The sequence below is a fragment of the Passer domesticus genome, chromosome 9 (genome assembly GCF_036417665.1).
Source record: "Passer domesticus isolate bPasDom1 chromosome 9, bPasDom1.hap1, whole genome shotgun sequence".
Taxonomy (NCBI): Eukaryota; Metazoa; Chordata; class Aves; order Passeriformes; family Passeridae; genus Passer; species Passer domesticus.
The window spans coordinates 27,694,514-27,717,856 of NC_087482.1; the positions used below are offsets into that span (position 1 = coordinate 27,694,514).

The following is a 23,343-nucleotide window of genomic DNA, read 5'->3' on the forward strand; positions in this document are numbered from 1 at the left end:
AAGTGAGGCTGTGCCGCAGGTTTGGCTCTGCAGGTGAAACCTCACCTGAGGCTGGCTGTTTTCTCAAACATGGGCTGATTTCTTTCAGTTTTTGTTGTGAGGTTGGTGAGCCACAGGCACAGGTTCTCCAGAGAGGCTGTGGAGTCTCCACCTTTGGAGACATTCAAATCCCACCTGAGCATCCCACCCTACCTGAGGCTGGTTTTGAGCAGGAGGTTTCTAAATGACCTCTAAAGGTGCCTTTGTAGCCTCTTGGAAATTTCTGCACACTCATGTAATTAAGACAGCCACAGCCAGGAAAAGGATTATAACCAGAAACGAAGGGAAAGACTTTTAGAAAGGGGTCCATAACTCTGAAACATGAGATAAAGCCATTTCCTTTCCTCAGGGTCGTTTGTTTTGCACTGATTATTTGTGTCCTTTGGAGGGTTTTCTTAATCTCATTACTAGCTTGGAGCCCCCATGATGCCCCAAATCCAACTGATGCTTTTGGAGGATAATCTGAATGTTAATGAGTTGGGATTTTTTTAACAAGTTGCATAAAAAAGGCATTTGAAAGAAAACTTTTAAATCATTGAAATGGGAATGCTTGGTCCTCACCAGTGGAAAAGGTCAGTTATATTAGTGATGATCAAGCATTTCAAGCAATTTATTGTAATAGTTTTGGTGCAATGGGAAAGAAAAGAAGAAATAATTAGAGAATTGTTGCCTTGGCATCTGGACACTCATCTTTAGCGTGAATACATCTGATATTCTTCTCCTCAACATTTGCTGCCAGTGATCAACAATGGCCGGTTTAATGAGTGGTGCTTTCAGATGATTGTTTTCTTCCTAATGAGCTCAGGGCCGCGAGGAAGCTCCCGGGAGCCCTGCGGAGGTGCAGGGGCCAGGGAGCAGCAGCACTGGAGGCAGGCTGGCATTCCCAGCACTGCCTATCGAATGACAGCCACTCGATCCGGGCAGGTATTCAGGGCTGCAACATCTGCATCTCGTTTGGTGGTGGAAACTCGCTTAACTGCAGCTCAATATTCCTTCTGAGCCCGGTGCTGAGGTAATGGAGTGCTCAGAGTTAAACAAAACAGAGCACAGGTGATGCTGCTCTCTGACTCCGGGGCTGTCCAGCCAGTTCTGGCTGCTGCTTTCCCACGGAATATGCATGAGGAGGAGCAGTCTCCAGGCACATCCCTTTCGTTCTGTTGTTTATCACAGATGGTGCTGTGTTGGAAGGCAGATTTCTGCCTTCCTTCCTCTCTCTCTCCCAGTTTCAGATGCTCTGGGTTATTGCTGCATTCTCAGGGCTGGAACTGCTGTGCTGGGAAAGGTATAAAGAAATGCAATAAGATGCTAAGAAATCCCCCAGGCATGTTACTTGGAGCACTCAACATAGTTATGCAGAGTTCTCTGGATAATCCAGAAGACTGGGATTTTTTTTTTAATGGAGAAAATTGGATCCAGATTTCTAGCAAAACACCCCTTTTTGGTTACAGGACAGCTTTCATTAGTTAGTGGCATATTACATAATTATTTCACTGACTTCCTGTAAGGCTGGAGCGTTCCTTGGCTTGCAGAGCTGGGTGTCCTCTCAGGGCACTGCAAAGCATCCTGAAAATGTCTGTGTCTTCCCCAAAAGGCCACTTCAGATGTTTGCTATCAGAGGCACAGATCCTGCTAACTTCATTTGCTTTTTAATGAAATGCAACATGTTTTCTTAAGTTATAAAAAAGAGTTTCCATCAGCTCTCTCTGCTGACCTTGCATTTTTCTCTTTCTCTACCATCAGTTTCTCCTCTTAGCTGCACAGTTTGGGTTAGTCTCTAAATATGTAAAATGACTTAAGCACTATTCTCCTGCTAAGGACTGGATAAGAATCTCCTTCACGGCAAATTAAGTGTTCTTATTTGTAGCACAGTGTAAAATTTCTGTTCAAAGCCATGTAAATTAAGATGCACCTACAGAATGTTCCCCATTTATAGCACATTCTGTGGGTTTTGCATTTTCAATCTCTTTCATCTTCAGGAAAACAACAAAGAGCCCCGGCTTCACAGTTGGGCTTTTCTTGCTCATTTCCTCCTAGCATGAAGTTGGGAATAGCCTCTTCAGGACTGACATCAAAATTCAGTTTATTTTCCTCCTTCATCAAAGGCAGGATAGATTTAGGTCATACTTGAACTTTTTTTTTTTTCCCCTGGAGTTCTGTTGTTCTCACCCTGGATGCTAGTTCAGCATTTGTACTGAGAACTCAAACAAGGAAATTAAAAACCCAAATATAATAGAGTGTTATCCGACAGCTTTCTGTAGATAAGATAGGCAGCATATTTTTTTTCCTGAGATAAAAGGTAGTGAGGTTTGTAGCAGTAAGTTGAAGTCTGTGTTAATGAGCAATTTGCTTAAAGGCTGTAACTTGTTACTCACAAGTCAAATTTGTTACAGTGCCAGCTCTCTTTGGATATAAATCCAGGGATTTTAGGAGACATTGAAAAAGCTTAAATTGCTCCAGAGTTTGAACAATGCACTGCATTGTATGGAGAGCTGTTAGAGAAAAAATAAAGCTTAAACAACAGTCTTCATTGTGTGGCATCTAAAATTATGAATGAAAAAGTTCATCCATATGTATTGGCTTTGCCTTTTTTAAATATCTGCTTTGCATGAAAATAGTCGTCTATTAATTTCTTCTTGAGGTTTAATACAGATGGGCCTTTATATTTGATTTTGGCTGAATAGACTGCAGAGTTTGAACACGCTGCATGCAGACAGAGTGCCAAGCAATTTAGCAAAGTTGTTTACACTAACAATAATCCAGCAGGACAGAGCCTATAATTTCTCACTGATAATAGTGTGAGGTAGTGGCGAACGCAAGTTCCTGGAGAAGTGTTTACAAGAATGGCTTTATGCTTCCTCAGCCTTAGAGAACCGGCAGGGCTTTGGGGTTGAATTCCTTCTTTAAAGGCAGCCAGTTTTTCCTGCAGCCCGGATCATCCCCCTGCAAATTGCTCTTCAGATCAGCCCGGATAGCTGCACACACAGGGGCATTGTTTGTCCCTGCCTTTGGGGATAGCTGTGGGGTGAGGCTGAGGGGCAGGGACAGACACCAGCAGTGCCAGCAGGCTCCCTCTGCATTTCCTGGGGGCAGATTGGCCCTGCAGCTTCATCTCCCAGCTCTTGTCCATGTTCTCACTCTCAGCCTTCCCTAGCAGGGGCTCAGCGGTGAGTGGAGCTCAGGGAGCACTGGTGTGTGTCCTGGGAGGGAAGGGGGCACATGGATCCTGCAGGGCACTGAGCAGGCAGTTGAGCTCTTAATTAGGGTTATCTCTGCCCACTTGTAAACCTCAGTCACAGATGGATGGAGCTGCAAGAGGTTTGGTTTTAATAGCAGGAGTAGCTGGCACTGATCGGAGGGTAAGGCGAGCCTGGGGGACTTCAGTTCACAGAATCACACAGTGTCCTGAGCTGGAAGGGACACACAGGGACCGTGGGTCTGACTCCTATCCCTGCACAGACACCCCAGCAATCCCACCCTGGGCATCCCTGGGAGTTCTGGGGGCTGTGCCCATTCCTGGGAAGCCTGGACAGTGCCCAGCACCCTCTGGGGCAGAACCTTTCCCTGAGATCCAGCCTAACCCTCCCCTGATGCAACTTGAGGCCATTCCCTTAGAAAAGGTCATTCTTGTTAAGAAATGTCTCAGTACAGCTTCTTGTGCAACCTTGGTGAGGTTGAGGTACCCAGCACCACCACAGCATTGGTTCCAGCCAAAGGAAAAGTCACCCAAAACCTGGGTGAGGTGATGGGACTTCAGCAAAAATCTTCAGAGGTCCAGTTTCAATAGGAATGGCAGTCCTTACATCTCAGGGTGATAGGGGTGCTGGGGACAAAAATGTGAAACTGAGGTTGGAATCATTCCTTATCTGAGTTTCACAGCACTGGTTAGTATCAGATTATTTTTAAACAGGAGTTTGGAGTATTTCCTTGCCTAAATTTCATGACACTGTTTGGTAACAATTTTTTTTAAGTAACACTTTTTTTTTTTTCCTGTTCTTTTAACTTGGTTGTTGCTGGTGTTAAAAGCCAGAACTTGTTAAGCATAGGAGCACTTGGTGCAGCCCAGCTTTTCCCCCCAGAAATGTTGTGTGATGCTTGTGCCTCATCTTGGCTTTGGAGAAAAAGCTCATCCACCAGTGGTGTTTGTGGATAGAAGCAGATCAGATTTGGGATAAAGTGGAATGTTGCAGCCTTGGTGGCACACAGGGAGGAAGGGAAGTTGCCTTCAGCAGGCTGGAGGCAGCTCAGTTCCCTCACAGAACCTATGGCTCCTGTCCTCTCCTAATTCCCCTTGTTACAAGAGTCTCTGATTATTTAAAGACATGTTCCTTTTCACTCCTCATCACTCTGGAGTGCTCCCTGTCAGCTGTGAGAACCAGGCATTGTAGTGTATAACTTTCCTCCTATTCTTCCAAATGTTGCTAGCAGGTTCCAGGAAATATATTTGCTCTCCCAGGGAAAGTTTGGAACCAGTTGTGTTTAAAAAGCAGTAGATTTTCCTGGAAACCCATTTGACAGGGCAGGCATGGAAACCTCCCAGCACTGCACTTTCCTGCTTTGTGAGGCTTAATGTTTATTTCTCAGCATGCAGAAATAGGGTTTTTTGCATTTAAATATGGGTTGTAGTTAGATATGAGTGAGATTTAGTAATTTTTTTTTCCCTGGGTAGAAATTGTTGCATGGGAATATAAACCAATTTGGAACATTTCTTATGTTTTGTTTTAACTCAAAATCCCAGAACAGCAGATTGGCAGTACCCTTTGTAGTTACAACCTAAAATCTGTCCAGCCCAGCCATCTTTTGCATGAGAAGAGTGAAACCCAAAACTGCCCAATGGATCTTTTTGAGTAGCTGATGTTCTTTTGGGAATGAGTGGGGATTTACTTCTTTTGCAAATGGCATCAACACACTGTGCTTGCACTTTGGAGATGATATTGAGACTTCCAATTTTGTTATTTAATTACTAATGTTTACTAGGTCTCACTTCTGAAAGTAAATTAAGATATTTGTGACAGTAGCAGGTTGGACACCTTCAGAGCAGAACCTTTCAGAAAAATGATTTCTTGACTCCTGATGACAACATTGGAGTTGTTTGTTGTGATGCTCTGCTGATTGTAATTAAATGTCCCTGTAAAGAAAATTAAATTGTCCAGGAAAAAGGGAGCTGTTTCTATGAATCTGAGTGATCTGGGAAGATCAGTAAATGCCACACAACAGGCAGCCAAGTAAAATAGGACTATTGAGTTGTTCTGTTTATGTTCTTTGGAAAGCAACATCTTCCTAAAGCAGCTCCACAAAAACTGCTCTAACCATAGAGAAAAAGAAGCTGCCACAAGTGTGGCACCTCCTCTGTGTGCTTTTCTCCAGAACACATGAAATGAGGACGGGGTGAGGGAAGTGCTCTATGATTCATATAAGGCAAGTCTGAACTCGGCCAGTTCCTTGGATTTAGTATAAATATTTATGGCATAGAAGGGGACTTTTTTTTTTTTTTTTTAATATTCTTCCTCATGCTCCGGATCCTTCCTAGATGTCCTCCTCAGCCATCTGGTGAGCACTGGTGCTTGTTTAACCCCCACCCTGCAGTTTTCCTGCTGTGGCATCTCGGAGCTCTCGCAGCCGCTCTGTGCTTGGCGTGGTTTGAATCTCCTCGGGCCAGCTGGGGCAATGCTGACGTGCTCACTTTTCCTGCTGAACACTCCAAACCCAGAGGTGAACACTCTGCTCTTGTCCTGCTGCAGGCATCACACTGAGCCGTTTACCAAAGGTAGCAAAAATAGGAATTCCAGCATTAGCAAGGATGTTTACAGAGCCTTGGCTGGGTTCTCTATCTTCAGAAATGCTTCTCTCACTGATGTTACATAACCCATGTATTTAACTCAGCTTGTCACAAAAAGAAGTTTTAAAAAATTGTTATCTTTCTTTAAAAACTCTTAAAAGTCCAAATATCTAAGACTGTGACTGCTTTGAGGTACTTTATCTTTGCCTAACAGCTAATCTGTGGATGTTCTGAGTTGTTTTTTGCAGTACAGTAAATGGAACACTACCCTGTTTGAGTTCAAGTGTTTCTCAACTGCTGTGTTTAGCAACAAGTATGACGACAAACATTTTAATGCTCACATTTGCATATATTTTTAATCCTCTCTGCAGAATCCTTGCTGTCACAGAAGCCCAGTTAATGCAACTTTTAGGCAGCCCTGTGAAATAAACAGTGACTGTTATCCTATTTACAGTGAGGAATAAAGAGCTGTAACTGGTTGAACTCACACAACTCTGGGGTGAAGCTGACAGCAGCATTCCAAGTGCCTCCATTGGAATATTTTGCCACAGCTGCTAAACCTTATTGTGACCTCTTAGTAAAGAAAATTGCTTTTACCTGTTTGAGATGTTCAAATAAAATATGTCATTAAGCAGGTAAGAACAATGATTCTTGGACTGATGCTGTATGGACTTGATCCTTACTTTGTGCTCAGCAGTCATGGAGGGGGAACAGGAGCTTTTGGACCCAAATATTGTGACTTTGGTCCCTCTGTAGTGAACCCCACCCAAACTGTGCTGATGGAATCTCCTCCTGTGGATGTAGTTGAGTCTTTTTAGGTGAGAAAAGGAACGAGGCCTTGCAGACAATGCTGGGAAGAATTTGAAGTTCCCCTGTCTGAGCCACAGGACCTCCCCAGGTCACTTCCTTGAGATCACAGCCTGTTGAGTTGGATTGAAGGAATGTGCCCACAGATGTTAATTTTTATATTCTCTTTGCAGGATGAGTTGGGATCAGAGACTTAATGAATTAGCATTCCAGCTGTGCTCCTGCAGTGCAAGCCAGGCTGAGCCCATTTATGACCTGAAGCAGGGCTTCCAAACCTTTTAGTCAATCATGCAGTGTCTCACTGCCCCCAGCATTGCTCTTTGATTCCATTAAAAACTTCACAGTTAATACAACCCCTGCTTAATTATGGGCTGGAACATCTTAAATGTGTGATAAGGGGGTAGAGATCTGCAGAAGTGTTTTTCAAGTGAGATGGGGAAGGTTTTAACAGAAATGATATCCCAGTAATGCAGTGAGAGGTTTGAGTTCTGGCTCCTGTGGGAACAGTGTGATGTGAGTGGTGGGTCACAAACACAATGCTGGCATGTTTTTGTTACCTTTGTTTTACCAACTCGTCTGCACTTCATGTCTCTTCTGGATTCTGTCAGGATTGAGTTGCTTCTGCAGCTCTGAAGTAAATAGAGACAGAGCTTGGAGTTGTTGTCAAAAAGGAGATTCAGCTGAGGACTAGCAGGTATAGGGCAGGAAGACACTGCCCTAACTGAAGGCAGAGTGTAACTTTGGTGCTGCTCACCCCTTCCAACCCCATGACTGTCAAGACAACTTCAAAAATAAGAACCTCTGCTTGTTCTTGTTTTTCCAAGAGTTCTGGAAAACCTGTCCTCAGTGCCCAGAAAACTGTGAGAAAGGCTGCCCAGGCAGCATGTAATTTCTTGGTAGCAAGCACAATCCCTCCCTCTATCTGCCCTGCCTTCTCTTCCCCTTGGAGAGAACATTGATTTGGAGTGACCCTGCAGCTTGGCCCCACAAAGCACCCTCTGCTTGTGAAATAAACAGCCGGGCTCTGGGCTGGCCAGGGCTGCCTCCATCCCCTGGCACCAAGCACTGGCTCCCTTTTATCCCTGGGACAGCCTCCAGCCATGCCAGCACTGCTGGCCCGGGGGAGTGCTTGAATTCAATCCACCACCTTCAGTCCTTGTGGGCAGGAATTCATTCTGGGCTACCAGCTTTTGCACAGCTAAACCTTGTAGTGGAGCAGCAGTTTGAAAGCTTTGGTGCTCTCTGGTTAGCTAGTTTTTTTTTCTGTACTTTTCTTTTTCCCCAGTAAAATCAATATAATTGTGTCATGGACCCAAGATTAAAAGCTGCTGTGTTAGAGGCACAGATTTAGTTTTATCTTTTTCCTTAGTGGTGCTGTGTACCTGTTTGTTTTGGAAGACAGTCCTGTCAGGAACAATGGTGATATTTCAGCTTTTATGTGTTTCTTTATGCCAGCATCCATAACCCTGGAGAAATTAGATGGAGTCCTTTCCTCTGAATCTCATGAGCTGCACTTTTCTGGAATCCTTCACAAGTTCCTGATAACAAAACACTGCATGAGAGCAGCATTGAGGGAGCATTGAGCTACACCTCAGAATAACGCGGATCCAGAGGACTGAAGGTCCTGTGTTATGCACATCCAGGGTTTGTGCTGAGCTGAATTTGCTTTCTTGTCCTGTCTCAGCCCTGCCCAGGAGGAAGGGGCAGGCTGGCACACGCTGCTCCTTTGCCATGCTCCAGAGAGGATGGGGTTCCCCTCTGGAAGGTTCCCTGCTTTGCTGAGGGTTCCCCGTGTCCCCCTGCCCTGCTGCTCCCTCGCTCTGCTCTCCCTCTGCACAAGGGATTTTGGAGCCCCTTCGGAAGGACAAAGGGATTTTGTTCTCCACAATGGATTCTTTGTGGGAGATGGGTTGGGATTGTTCTGCTGCTCAGTGGATTGAAATCTTGGATATTCTGTCCAGCTTGGCTGGAGGGGCTCAGTGTCCCTGAGGCTGCACATCAGGTAGCAAAACCAAAGTGGAAATGCAACTTTTCCCTGTGTTTGTGGGGCCAAATGTGATTTTCTTTTCTCATTTCACCGTGGTTTAGGAAGGGAATTTGGTCACTTGGGTGCAAGTCCCAGGGATCCCCTCAGGATCTTGCACAGTGCCCTGAGCAGTGACCCTGCTTTATTCCAGATCCATCCCCAAGGCAGCACCCACCCGTCCATGTCTTTTCCTAACATTTTAAATCCATCTGCTTTTCTGTTCACATTTTAAAGCATTTCTATCCTCTCTTGAGGGCCATTTTACCTCCAGGTAGGGAATTTGGGGAGAAATAAAATGGGAATAAAAGAAACATTGCTGGAAAGTGCAATATCAGATTTCATAGCTCTTTTAGAGAGCTCATTTTCTTGATGGTCTGAATTTTTCCACATGTAGCAAAGGAGAATAATGTGAGAAAAGGTGTTCAGAGCATGTTTATTTTAAACTGCAATAAAAGCCTGTAGTACTTCTAAAAATAGGCTCCAATTGTGGAATAAGTGGAATATTTTTTTACCTTTCTATTGCACTTTTTGCTTCAAACTCTTATGAAGGAGAGTGTGCACAATTTATTGGATTTACTTTTAACATGACCCTGTTACGCGTGAACATCTCAGGATTAATGTTTGAAGCATGCTTGCTGTAACACATCCTGACTGTTCATACCCACAAGGGACACTGAACACCCAGAATTTAATTTGTGTTACGGGATCACAGCCATGCAATATCAGCCCTTGGAGCAGGGGGGGCTAAACCTGACAATCCAGTAACAGAAACAATATCCAAAAAACCCCCAAAACCAACCAATCAACCAGAGGGGAGGGTAACAAATATTTCCTCTTTAGGGGGAATTATTCAAATCTGAGCTTTCATAAATTGAATTTGTCTCTCTTTGCCATCACATGACAACACAGCTATAAGGTAGGATTTAGTACATTGAAATACTGCTTTAGCCCCAGTTTTACAATTTCTTCTCTTGTGACCTTGCTGTGACTTGGATTTACTTTTGAAATAGATGTCAGGGCTTCTGGCTTGGATTTTTCAGCTGGTCTTTGATTAGTTTAGCTTTGCCATCTTTTATGTGATGAAGTCATTTAAGACATTCAGTCTTGGTGACCAAAAAAAGAACATCTAGATTTGAAACCACCTTTGGCCTGGGAAGCAACATCCTCAACATGTTCCCTTAATTATATTTCACTCACCAAAAATTGTATTGATAATGCTTTTACATTTTCAGTAAAATCACATTATCACATGTGTATTTTGCTGCCCAGTAAAGAGGAATGTCATGTTTGCTAAGCAAAAAAGAACATGGAATTGACTGTTTCCTGCAGGGAGTGTAGAGGAGTCTTCTCCCTTTGTCTTCCTTCCTCCCCTCCTGTGTTTGGGATGCCCAAACTGCTGCCCTTGGCTGGACTCAGGAGCTGGGCTTAGCCCAGAGCTTGCTTCTTCTCTGAGCAAAGACAAATTGTGCTACTTTTTAGTCCCTCTTAACTGACTTTGGATGGGTGATGCAGGATTTTCCTGGGAGAGCTGGCAGAAAGGCTCAAAGGCTGCTCCTGGGGTGTAGCCCTGCTCCTTGGGCACAAACCCATCCTCTGTCAGAGAAATCCTTCTGTCACTGATGTTAACAGGTACTGCAGCCAGCCCTGGTGTTATTTATCTGGAGATCAGTGTAGTTTTACCATTGACTTCATCCAAATCGTGCCTGCCAGATAACTGAAATCTTGTTTTAGCCACAGTTTGCACGAGTACAGGTACTCTGAGCAGAAAAAGCAACACTTTTTTCAGAGTTTTGTAAGAGTTACCTAAATGGGACATGATCTTAGTGAGAGCTGTGACTTCATGAAGTAATCTCATGGTCTAAAGTTAGACCCCAGCCTGAGTTCATTGTTGGGCTGGAAGTGAGCACAGCCTCACAGTCACAACTGTTGAGGTGTGAAAGCTGCAGTTTGACAGAGGAAATATTAAGGAGCTCTGCCAGACCACAGCATTAAAATTTATTCCACCCTGCTTTCTTTGTGGCAGATCTGCTGCCCTGTTTCTTCCCATGCCATCAATTCTTGCCTCCTTACCAAGGAGACTCCCTCAGCTGGTACCTGGTATTTTTAGGTACCAGGGAAAATACCAGGTACCTGAATTTTTCAGGGAAAATTTTCAGCCATTGTTGAAGCGTTCAGCAAAGATTTTTAAAATTAATCTTATGTATTTGTGAAATAGTTTGTGGAGCTGAAGCAGTTCCCCAGCCAAGGCAGTTGATGTAGCCATGGTATTTTGTACAGCTGTGCTTTTAGATGTGAGGAGAGAGAATTTCAGATGAGTAGTCAGTTTTTCACACTACCTCTGAAGGAGCAGATAGGGTGATGTTGGCTTGGGGGAGGCAGACTTGCCATTTTCTGCCTGTTGCACTGTAGCTTTTGGTACATAATGCAGCGTTTTCAAGACTATTAAGTAGAAATTGTCTCTAATTTTGATGAACAAGATATTTTTGGAAGGATCCTCCAGCGAGGCTGCTGCAGGCTGCCAGTGATGCTGCTGCACAAATTCTGGCTCCTTTATGAGGCTTTTGAAGGGAAGAGGAGGAAAATGGGTGGAGGTGATTGAATGCAGAGGTCACAATTTAATGTCCCTGCCTGCAGTGTGGAGCAGAACGTGTCCCTGCTTGGCAGGCAGGGGCAGCTGCAGGAGCCAGCCCAGAGCAGTCACTTCAATCACTGTATTTTGGTTTTGGCCATGGGTTTTCTGGCGTACAAATCTCTGCACAGTGGTAGCCAGAGCTTGCTTCCAGGAGTAAGTGCTGTTCATATGTTTTGTAAACGGAGGAGAAGAGGCTTTTTGCCAATTTTTCTCCACATGTGTATGTGACTTTCTGGTTTCCTAAATTAGCTTTTTGTTATCATAGCTGAAAGTCAGTAAAATATGTGGCAGATAAAGGAATCAGTAAGTTGGCCGCTGCAAGAAATCTGTCAATTATAATAAAGAATATTTCCAAGATCTGATGTCTCAGCAGCATGTTTTAATCAGGCTGTTGCCATTAATACTTAATTTTTGTTGTTCTGTAGTTTGCTGTTTTATTATGCTCTCCAGACAGGCCTGTTTAATGTACTCTAAAGGAAATAGAGACTACTGTGACTCTGTTTACAGTGGTTGATCTACTACTTCCCAGAATTAAGTCTTATTTAAGCTCATCTTAAGTCATAACTTCTGTAGAAGCAGCCCAGAAATAAAGTAGTGGCGCAGAATGCTGGTTTTGGGGATAAGGGATTTCGTTTGTTTTTCTGATTGGGGGTTGCAAAAGTGCTCAGCAGTGATACAAATAATAAAATTTGTAATTCTTTTTGGGCTGTCTTTCATGGCGACCAAAGATTTCCTCCTGAGACTGGATCAATTTGTTGTCTTTGGTCAAGCAAGTGAAGCTGATCTGCCTGGAACTGCACACTTTTCAGATTGCCTGCAGGCTGTTCCACCCAGATGTGATTTCAGGGGAATTTCCAGTGCCAGGGCTGTCAGTCCTGTCCCACTCTACACTGGGAGGTGCAGGAACACCCAGAGCAGGCAGCTGCCCACATCTGCACAGGGACTCAGGGCTGCATTGCAATGCTCTGCTGAGAACTTGTTCTGATGGCTTCTTGAATTGAGTAATTTGTGGTGGCTTCCCTGCTTGGTATTTGATATCTCAGATCATGTGATTATTTTTATTTTGTGCATGAATTGGAATTTTTATGCCATTTATCCCAATTTATGTTGGCACAGACTGATTTCAGGGTTTGTCATAGTGGAATAAAACATGCAATAGTTTAGAAATTTGTTCCAATCTATTTGTTATTCAATCTCCTAATGGTTTTTAGAATATAGGGATAGAAAATAAAATAAATTTTATTTTATAGTATCTTTTTTCATATCTCTTGATTTTGTGTAGATCTTTTCAGCATATGCAATGAAAGTAAATTTTGATCTTGAATCAACAGAAAAAGCTGCCCTAAAGGTTTTCATGTACTGATCATCCCTGGGAATTTGGCCTTAAGAACATGAGGCAACTCCTCTCACTAATGAGAGTTTGTCTGCAGGTATTGGAAAAGGTAATTAAAGGTGTGATACCCGTTAATTAAAGTCTGTTTAATGCTTTTGCCCATGATTTTTTTAATTAATAGAGTGGCCTGAGGTCATAGTAATTCAATCCAAGACCTTAAAGGTAAGGACCTTATGACAAACACCACAACTGAAGAATTTTAAGGTGTTTTTTTTTTTCCTTAAAGTGAATAAACTTGTCAGGAGTTCACTCTCGTGGACAAACCCATCTATCAGACACAGAACAAAGAACTGGGCGAGGGCAGTGCCGGGATTTTCTTTCGAGGAGTTTTATGCTAACCTGCCTGAGGTCTGCAGTGTCAGTCTGCAGCTGGCAGGACAAGGGCACTGTGGCTTTCTGGGCTGTAATTAATGCTCACACTCTGTGCACTGCAAGCAGCCAGCGGGACAGAGGAAATTGGGAGGGGGGATAGGATGTGGCAGCGCTGGCTGTGCAGCCCATGCCGAGTCACAGGAAGGAAGCTTGCTGCCGCAGCAGTGTGTATTTTTTCCCCAGTCTTTGGTGACTCCTGGAGCTCTCAGACAGATTTGAGACCCCTCTGGTGTCTCTCTGTCAAGGCACACTTGTTAAAACACGGCTTTTGCTGTTGTGGACGTTCCGCTGGGGCCCCGCTCCCGCTGGCCAGAGAAAGGCAAACAGAGCTGGACATCCTCTGTTTGCACAGAGCTGTCCCGGGGCTGGGAGGGTGGCAAGAGCCCTGCTGGCCTGCCAAACTCCGTGCTGAGGGGAAGCACTCTGAGCCAGGCTCCTAAGTGGTTAAAATAAAGCTCATTCCTGCTGACTGCATGGGCTGGTGTCAAGCAGGAGCAGAGCTGCTCTATAGGCAGACACTACGTCACGGTGTTATCTTTGTTTAGCTTGTCTGTGCTTTATCATGTTGCCCAACAGTTTTAATAAAAAAAAGAGAAGGAGGAGGAGAAGGAAAAAAAAAAGACTAGCATGAATAGTTGTAAGTAGAAGTATCTGAAAGCAGCAGATCTGGAGTGCCTTCCACCAGCTGCTGGCTGAAACAAAGAGGAGCATTATGAGAGGCACAATAAATGTGTTTGCTATCTCTGCTCTCAGTTGCAGGGCAGACACAAGCCGTCACAGTAATGAATTTTGAAGCCTGGAGTTTGGAGTTGGGGAATTTATAAAACACAGTTGTTTTATCAGAGTGTTGCCTTGCCAGCTGTGTGATGGGAGTCTGGTTTCCATGGAGTGTGGTCAGCTGGGGGAGACAAATCTAGTCCCTAAAACAGCATTTGGGGCCATAGTCTCCTCTGTGGTTTCTCTCTCTCTGCTTTAAATTCAAGTTTGGTAAGGAGGAAAGTAGTGGGGAAGGAATGTTATTTAAATGAAGAGCAGTTTTAGCCCTAATCAAATGTGCAGGCCCCATGAGAACTCGGGATGCTGTGCAAAACCAGTATAGGAATTTGCATTTTATCCCTCTAAACAATGTAAAGAGATTGTACCTTTGATTTTCCCTGTTGTCTGGACTCTTTTTGGCATTGTTCTCCTGCCTGGTGTGGGCAGGAGGGGCTGCACAAACTGAACTGCCCTGTCTGTCCTGTAAGAGACTCTCACTGCTCCCACCTGTTCAAAGTTTGGTCAATTTGATTAATTTTGGCCCAGTGTGCTGGTCAGATCCTGGGGTGTTTAGCTGAAGTCTTGGTGTTCCCTGCATAATCAGGAAAATGCATTACCAAATTGGATAGGATTTCATTAGAAGCCCTTTCTTTCTTTGCTAAATTTCTTTAAAATAAGTTTCTTCCAGCATACAATAGCATTTTTACCAGATTTTATACTGAGTCTGAACGTTAATATATAAATACTGTTCTTACCATCCATAGAAGAAATGAGTTTTTAAATTTTGAAATAAAAAAGTCCTAATTTTGGTAATTGTATAGTATCAATGTCCTGTTGGGGGGAAAAGGGCAAGTTTCTGATTTACTGGATTGAAGAATGCCTAGAGATATTTTTGGTGTTTTGTAAACACCCAAGTTAGCTTTACATGGGTATTTAAACTACCCAAGGCACTGTTAGGAGCTGCTGAGGAGCCAGTGGGAGTGAGGTGCCCACATGGAATTTGTAATTGCTGTTGTGGAATTTTGTGTTGGAGTCCCCAGAAGTGATGGGAGATACTGCAGGGAGAAGAGTGATTGTGCATGGGTGGGAGGACACAGCCTCTCGCCTCAGGTGCTGAAAGCTTTATCTCTTGACATTGCTTTTGGATTATTCCTTTTCAAAGACACGGCTGAGGGAGATTCCTCATGGAGAGGAACTGGTGTGATGTGGTTTGCTTTGAAAGTTTAGCACATGAACACTCTGGAGGTGGGGGTTTTTATTGGCAAAATACAAAGGAAAAATGCACAAATGTACTGATCTGAAAACAATTCCCAGGAGATGTTGTGTTGATAAAAGCTTTTTTCGTGGCACTGGGGTGGTTGTGGGCACTTCTCAATTAATGTTTGATTGGAACAGGAGAGCTCTGGGTGTCTGTCCCAGAGGGTTTGCAGCAGGGCACAGTTTTTGCTATTTAGAGCTGAGATGGAAAGTTCCTATTTCGATTTGGTGCCAGAGTCTTTAATAGAAATCATGGCTTGTGGTGTATTATAGGTCAGCGTATATTTGCTAGTTTATATTATGCTGACTAAATTGGCAGAATGCTTATTTTTACTGGTAAACATTCAGGAGATTTTCTCCTCACTCCTTCTTTTTCCAACAAAATGTTATTTGTCGTGTGTAGGAATTAAGGCAGCATTTTATAAATCATCTGCCCCGGTGATGATGTGAAAATGTGTGGTGGCACACAAAGATTTCCATTGTCAGGTACCACAGGGCTCTAGATGGAGTTAACTTAGGCCTAATTTTAGGTCTGGAAATTATGGCTGTGTAAAAAACAAAATGCTTCTGGCAGTGTAGGAAAAATACAAATTTTAAACTCCAGCAAAAGCAGCTATTTCAGGGATATTACCAGAATAGGTAACCCTGGTTAATTTAGCTCTTCTCCAAGCCCCTGATGGAGCCCCAAAAGCACTTTTTTTTACATCTTTAAACCCCTGTGAGGTCTAAATATGACCTGAGGATGGTGAAGTGCAGCCCTGTGCTCCAGGCTATAGGAGTAGTGAGACATTTAATTGAGATGGGAAAAGCCGTGGTCACGCTTTAACGCCTGCTTAGCAAAGATCTGTCCTGGGCTTGTGCACAGCCAACTGTAGCATCGCTGGAATTACTGCCACACAGCTCCCATATGCTGAAAATGGCTTTTTCTGGGAAGTGGCAGATTATATAAAAACTTATCATCTACTCAGTCTGCCGCCAGTTGGAAATTAGCATTGCTGTGATTCCTCTGCTGAAGAATTGTGCTCTTTTGTTTGTGGGTCCAAACATACGTTCAAAGTATAGAGAAAGACATTTAGGGACATATTTAAAAGTTGAATCAGCAAGTTCCAATTTCCCCCCTAATTTTCCCCTTGCATAGTTATATACCAGACAAGCTTGTTTTGGACAGTGTTTTATAAAGGGAATCATCTGAGAATCTGAACGTTTGTTCAGTTTTAGATCTGAAATATTTGGCATTAATGTGAACTGTAGCCCTGGAATTTATAACCGCGACTGTAAGAAGAGGAACAAAGCTTTTATTTCTCTGTGAATAGTCATGGTTTGCAGAGTGAGGTAATCACAGCCCGGCGCTGGGATTGCAGCCTGCCAGGGGAGGAACCTGAGTGAAAAAGCTGAGGGGGAACCTGAGTGAAAAAGTTGAGGGGGAAATCTGAGTGAAAAAGCTGAGGGGGAAATCCGAGTGAAAAAGCTGAGGGGGAATCTGAGTGAAAAAGCTGAGGGGGAATCTGAGTGAAAAAGCTAAGGGGGAATCCGAGTGAAAAAGCTGAGGGGGAATCTGAGTGAAAAAGCTGAGGGGGAACCTGAGTGAAAAAGCTGAGGGGGAAATCTGAGTGAAAAAGCTGAGGGGGAACCTGAGTGAAAAAGCTGAGGGGGAATCCGAGTGAAAAAGCTGAGGGGGAATCTGAGTGAAAAAGCTGAGGGGGAAATCTGAGTGAAAAAGCTGAGGGGGAATCTGAGTGAAAAAGCTAAGGGGGAATCCGAGTGAAAAAGCTGAGGGGGAAATCTGAGTGAAAAAGCTGAGGGGGAATCTGAGTGAAAAAGCTGAGGTGGAATCTGAGTGGACAAGCTGCTTCAAAGGTGGGTTAGTTCAGCCTTTGTGATCATCCGGGGTGAGCTACCCGTCTCCTGCTGGCTTTTTTCACTGCTTGTTCCAGCTTAAAGCATGATTTGGGATGCCTTGTCCATCCTACAACTGCATCTCACATGTGCAGTCTGGGAGATGGGTGTTACTGGGGGATTTTGAGGGGTGTTGCTGGGGGATTTTGAGGGGTGTTACTGGGGGATTTTGAGGGATGTTACTGGGGGATTTTGAGGGGTGTTACTGGGGAATTTCGGGGGGTTTTGCTGCGTGCTCCCCGGGGGGAGGTTGTCGCTGTTGTCCCCGTGGCGGTGACCCACCCCTGCTGTGTCTCCCCGGGCAGGTGAAGCGGCTCTGAGAGGGGAGCCCCGAATGCAGCCCCTGCAATCCCCCGCGCTCAGCAACCACCGCACGGGCCCGCCGCCCATCAGCCCCAGCAAGAGGAAGCTCAGCATGGACCAAGGGGACGAGGAGCTGGACTGTGAAAATGACCACGTCTCCAAAATGAGCCGCATGTTCAACCCGCATCTGTAAGTGCCTCGCGTCTGTCCCCGCACAGAACTGAGTGCTGCGTGCTAAAATCTGCTAAATTCGCGTCCTGGCTCCAACTTTGTGCTCGGTTTTTTCCCTTTGTTCTAGTTTGTGTGGGAGATCTGCACTAGAGCTGCCATGATTAGATGGGTTTTCATGTTTTCTTTTGTTTTCGTACAGCGTGAAGTAACAGGAATTAGCTCAGCCTAACTATTTATAGCAAGCCATACGTATTCACCTTGCGATTTCTGCAGTATTGTTCCCTCGTTCTTTGTAAGGCGCTCCTTTCACTTCCCCCCATTCTGAGGCTCTCTGGCTGGGGGTGGGGAGGCAGCAGCAGCAGCAGGAGGAGGAACACAAGTGCTTTGCATTTTTCCGAGGCCAGCAGCTCCGAGCCAGCTGCTTCCTGGGCTGCCTTGACAACTGGGCAAGCGGCAGTTGTTGCTAAACATTCCTGCTCTGACAGTCAGGTGTGGAATGTGCCGGCCAGGTAAGGCGTTGATGAGCTGTGTTGGGCAATCAGCAGATGCCATTCCTGGGAATGCGAGCCTGGCTGGCACTGCTGCAGAATTCCTGTCATTCCTGCCTGGAGGAAGCATGGATGGAGCTCCTGTGGCTGCTGCCTCAGCTCCTGCAGCCCCGGCATTCCGCGCATTCCACAGTCATGGGATGTGGACGGAGGGATTTATCCTGCCATAAATCACCGCAGCCTTACTCACAGGCTGGGCCCGCAGTCTGCAGCCTTGGAATTTGTTACAAATCGGGAATCCAGCGCTGAAGTAATGCAAAACAATAAAAGCTCGCTTCTCATTTACAACATACCTCCTCCTCTCCCCGAAAAAATTAACTATTTATAGCCTTGCTCCGGGGCCAGGAGGGCTTGGAAAGAACCGTGTGCTGCATTTCTGGATGCATGACACAACTGAGGAGATTTATGGCATTTTTGAAATGTTATGTAACTTTATGGGTGAAAAGTGTGATATTTTTTTTAAGGCTCATTTTCTACTGATGAAATAAAACACAGCTGGCAGTTACGTACATTATAACACTTTATATAGCAGAGGCCATAAAAATAATGAAGTCTGAACCAACAGACTCATGTGCAACCAAGGTTCAAAACTAAAAGATGCAGGCAGTTATTTCATGTGATCCCTTAGCTATATGTCAGAGCTGTCTAATAGTTTCCAGTGTGGTATGTTTTTGTGGTTTTTCTCAATAGATTCTTTCTGTGATTTCGTATATGAAACATGCATTTTTTCTTCTTGTAATAAAAAGCACTGGTTTTCTGCCCAGGGTTCATGTGACTTGACGTGTTTCAATTAAACTATCTGCTGCAGATGAATTATAATCTAAATTAGCATCCATGAGGCCATCTCTTCTTCTACTTTATTTTGTAAGTTCGATCTGACCATACAAAAGTATGCTTTCAATGGAATGTTATAAAAACTCAAACATTTGAGATTCATCTGAAATAGCTGGATTTCTGTGTATTTCAGATATATCAGAAAAGTTCACAAACATTCTCTGAATTTTATTCTCATTTCCCTGCCTCAAATGAAGTTTGGTTTTTTGTTGTTTTTTTTTTTTTTTTTTTTTTTTGACTGTTTTTTATATTTTCCATTTTTTTTCTGATTCAGATGTTCTGGTTTAACTGTAGAATTGGATTACTCAAGCTCTGTGGATCCGTCCAGAGAATTTTATTTGGGAGATGGGAAATGTGTTGTGGAAGCTTGGCTTGTTCACACCCAAGGAAACATGGTAGATTTGGGGAAATAATTAATTTCTGGAGCACCATAATGGCAGCCATTGTAGTGGAGGTTCTGGAAGTGTAAGGTTGACAATGTTCAGTTTAGAAATCCACAAGTGTGAGAGATGTGGAGATCAAGTTGCACAGTGTCTGTGGTGTCAGCAAAGACATTTCTGTGACTGGGACTGTAAAGATTAGTTTGAGGCTGTGTATTTTGGACTTTTCAAGGCCAAGTTCCCTGAAAGCACAGGATGAAAGTGTTCCTGACATAAAACCTGGGCACAGCTGACAGAAGTCTTTATAACCTCCAGCAGCAGCGCTTGTTCAGGCATTTGGGTCTTTGTGATGGTGCTGGTAGAACTGGGAAGCAGTTGTGTATTCATTCTCTTAACACCAGCATCTTGTGGCTGAAAAAGTAATTAAATAGGCCAAGAATTGTGTGTTTGGTTCATTATAAACGGTGGAACCTTTTAGTTAGCTATTTGATCTTAACTCTGAGGTAGCAGCACCCCACTGTGCTTCAGTGGGAATGAATCCATTGAAAGGCTTTGGATGTTTTATTAGAAATCCAGTTACGTCAGCCTTTTGTTGGGAAATGGAGTGCTTGGAGACATTCCCTGCTCAGGTGTAATTCCCTGAAGGATCATTTGTGAGCTGTGCTTGGGTATGTTTACTTTTATTGTGGAAAAACACGGCTATTGGAGTGCAGTCTCTGGAGCAGAGTGAATCAAATGCCCTGGCAAGCCTAGCAGGATCCTCAAATGTGTAATGGAATTCATGTGCAAAGAACACTTTATCAAATGTGCTTTTTCAAAGGAGAGAATTCTCAGTGTTAAGATAATAAAATATTTGAGAGCTTGTGGATTAATTAAAAAAAAAACCAGCATGTGACACTGCGTCCCTTTCATGTACTTTTATAGCTTCTGTGTTTTTGTGGTGATAGAAGTTGTGAACACCCCTAAACTCCTTGGCTGGGAAGAACAGGTACTTCCAAATTAAAATATAGTGACAGGTAATATAGAATCCCCTTATTTTTCTGGTGTGTCGCTCAGGTGTTTAACTTGAAATGCACTCACTGAAGTTAAAAGACTTGCTGAAGTAAAAGGTGCTTTTGGCTTCATGCAGCTCTGTGGAGGAGAAGGGAGCTTGTTGTGAGGCTGGGCTTGAAACATGGCTTTGCTTTCCCGTGAATTCACTAAAACCACGGTGGTTTACAGCAGAGTGACTGGGAACTAGCATTACACGAGAATTCTGTGCGGTGCCGGGGCAGGTGGCTCGGTCCTGACCCGTCCGGGGAGCGCTTGGGGCAGCGCTGCCGCCCGGGGCCTCCTGCCCAAGCTCCTTCCTTCCCGAGCTCCTTCCCGGGCCCCCTCCTTCCCTGGCTCCCTCCCTTTCTCCTTCCCTGTTTCCTCTCCTGCTCCTTTCGCTGTCTCCCTCCTCCTCTCCTCTCCTTCCCTCCCTCCCTCCTGTTCTTCTCCTTCCCTCCTTCCCTCCCGCCCTCCTCCTTCTCTCCTTCCCTGATTCCGTCCCGCTCCCCTCCCTCCCTCTCTCCTCCCCCTTCCTTGCTCCCTCTCTCCCTTTTCTTCCCTCCTTCCTCTCTCCCTCTCCTCCCGGGTTCTTTGCCTCCCAGCAGGGCTCCCTCCTTCCTCCCGGCCTCTGTCGCTGGTTCCCTCCCTCGTCCCTCCCCGGTCGGTCTCTCCTCCCTCTCCCGTTCCGCAGCCCCGGGCACACAAAGGCCGCCTTGTCCCCGCCGCCCTAAGAGTCCCCAGCGCGGCCAGCGGGCACAGCGCTGCCCCTTCCAGAGACATGGCCTTTGCAATTCAGCCGGGGACATTATTTTTGTTCCTTGTGCGGAGTACGTCAGCCTGGGAGCCGGCCTGTGGGGTTTGAGACCAGCGGGCTTGTGCATAGAGATTTTTCCCCTAGTTCCCGTTTGGTTTGGTGGCAGTAGGATTGCGATGGCAATTTATTTGTGCATAAAAATCTTCCTACGGCTAAATGTTCGCAGCTGTGAAGTCGAGGGAATAATTGTCTTGGTTTGTGTGATAAATATTTTGGCTTTTTCTTGCAGTAAAAGGTCTGCGCATGAAAAGTTACTTTAGTGTGTATCATGTAAAATGATGTGTAGTTTCAGACTCTTCAAATTCAGTTTTGTTACACTGAAGAATGATGTCCATCCCACCCAAAACACTCCTGAAGCTGCCTTACACAACAAGTTTTTTACCATGAATATCCAATTGCATTTGCTTACTTTAATGACACTGTGATAGAAATTAGTGGGGAATACTTTAAAGAAAGGTGTGCTAAAAGTTACCTTTATTTGAAGACCATGGAATAATTCAGGCTAGAACAGACTATTTCATCCAACCTCCTGCTCAGAGCAGGAACAGCTGCATGTTCAGTGAGTTTAGAGTTGCTCAAAGGGAGAAATTTTGAGTAAGATTTGAAATATTGAGTAAATAAAGTTCATCATTAGAGGATTCTTGTCACCTTTCTCCTTAGCTTGGCTGAGAACGCAGGGTGGAAGTGTTCTGCAGAAAATCAGGTCCCTGTTGTGGAGGAACGTGGCTCAGCAGGCCTTGAAAAGATGCAGAGCTGGCTCTCAGAGGTAGCGTGGGAGTTGTTAGAGAAGCTCTTTGCTGCTCTCTGGGTTCCAAACTTCATGTGGTATTGAGAAATATGTTCCCACTGTCATTTTATTGTGACAAATTGGAGTTGGGAAAAAACCCCAGCACAAAGTTGAGAACACCCAAAGTGTCTCTCAACTGCTGAGTGAAGTGTCTTCACCCAGTCCTTGGCACAGACGTGTCCTTGAAGGATTTTGGGGTTCACCTGGGGCTCTCAGAGCAGTTCTGTTGGAGCTGAACTCCTCTGTGGAACTGAGCCCCTGTGGCTCTTGTTTGTTAAGTGGACAAAGAGTCACAGAGCGGGTTTCAAACTGCTTTTCCTAATTTTTTTTTCCTTTTCTTGTCTTCATTGCTTGAATGATGGAGTGAACCAGACACTTTATTAATGGAGATCACACAGTGCACAAAATTAAATTGTTTTCAAGAAATATATGTTAAATGGAACCTTCAGAGACAGACTTGAAAGAGCCACCATATCTAAGTTAATATTTAACACAGTTGTAGTTCTTAGCCACGGGGGAATTTCAGAAAGCACTCCAATCCCTTTCAGTTGAAGCACATGTGAAAGGTTTGTTAGGAACAGTTTCAGGGCTAAAAGCAATTTGATTGATAGCTTATCAGTACTTCACAAAAAGACCTATCTGTCAAAATTTGGGTAGATGTTGAGGTACTTGAAAAACCAGGCAGTGTTAGCTCAGGTGTCTCCTCCACTTGCAGACAGAAGGGGTTTGTTAGCCAGCTCCAGATTTCTGCTTTGATATCATGTTTTCCACTTTCATTTTCCATCTTTTGTAGAGGAGCATGACCCTTCCCTGGTGTGGCAAGGCTCCAAGCTGCCTGTCAGGGCAAAGCTGTGTTAGTGCTGCACAGAGGGGTTTGATCACCCACTTAGGGAAGGCATCGGGGGCCCTGTGCACTCAGGGGTGGAATGGGAGCCACACAATCATGGAATATTCTGAGCTGGAAAGGACCCACAGGGATCATGGAATCAACTCTTAAATGAATGGGGAATCCCCTGAGCCCTGGTGTTGGATTTTTACCCCAGGGTGAAAGCAAAATTTTACATTGTGTGAATCAACATATGTCTACATGGGGTGAAATTCAGCACCAATCCAAAATCCTGAGACCTTAGAAAGAAGCAAGGAAAGAACCAGAAACCTTTGCAAACATACTCTGGATGTATATCCAATCCCATGGAAACAAAGGTTTAATCTCACTTCTTTCTATTTAACCATTTTCCCAGATGTTTCCTGCAGTTTGACAGATGTGCCTTTTACTAGAAAGTTGTGCTCTTGAGAATGAGAGTGTTATGGACACAGTTGCTATAGACAATGACTGTGTGAGGGTAAGGTTTGGAATAAAACCTTACATGAATTTCTACTTGAATCAGTAGTTTTGTTCCCCAGGCTGGCAGTGCTGATGCTGTGGGATAGCAGGCACAGCCTGGCAGGTTTAACTCCTTCCTGCAGCATTGCCAGGTGCTGCCAGACTGCTGGAATTCCCAAACAGTGAGCTGGGGGAG

General features: G+C 44.5%; 1 protein-coding gene and 1 long non-coding RNA gene across 5 annotated transcripts in view; one reads left to right on the forward strand and one right to left on the reverse strand.

Annotated features, from left to right (window-relative positions):
* The window catches only part of VGLL4 (vestigial like family member 4), a 77,235-nt gene that overhangs the window by 35,236 nt on the left and 18,656 nt on the right, over positions 1 to 23,343 (forward strand). For 2 of the 3 annotated variants that reach the window (XM_064432213.1, XM_064432215.1), the window contains one exon: positions 17,260 to 17,446. In XM_064432213.1, coding sequence (XP_064288283.1) covers positions 17,260 to 17,446 — 187 coding nt within the window. Of the gene's footprint in view, positions 1 to 16,832; positions 16,916 to 17,259; positions 17,447 to 23,343 lie in introns of those variants that run through there. The other variant, XM_064432216.1, reaches the window with a different exon arrangement.
* On the reverse strand, positions 5,359 to 17,855 carry LOC135307765 (uncharacterized). 2 transcript variants are annotated; one of them, XR_010368412.1, is made up of 5 exons: positions 17,686 to 17,855; positions 8,005 to 8,160; positions 7,180 to 7,251; positions 6,157 to 6,233; positions 5,359 to 5,785 (listed from the first exon to the last, which is right to left on the reverse strand). It is a non-coding gene; the product is annotated as an uncharacterized LOC135307765 (long non-coding RNA). The 2 variants fall into 2 exon arrangements; XR_010368413.1 differs by lacking the exon at positions 8,005 to 8,160.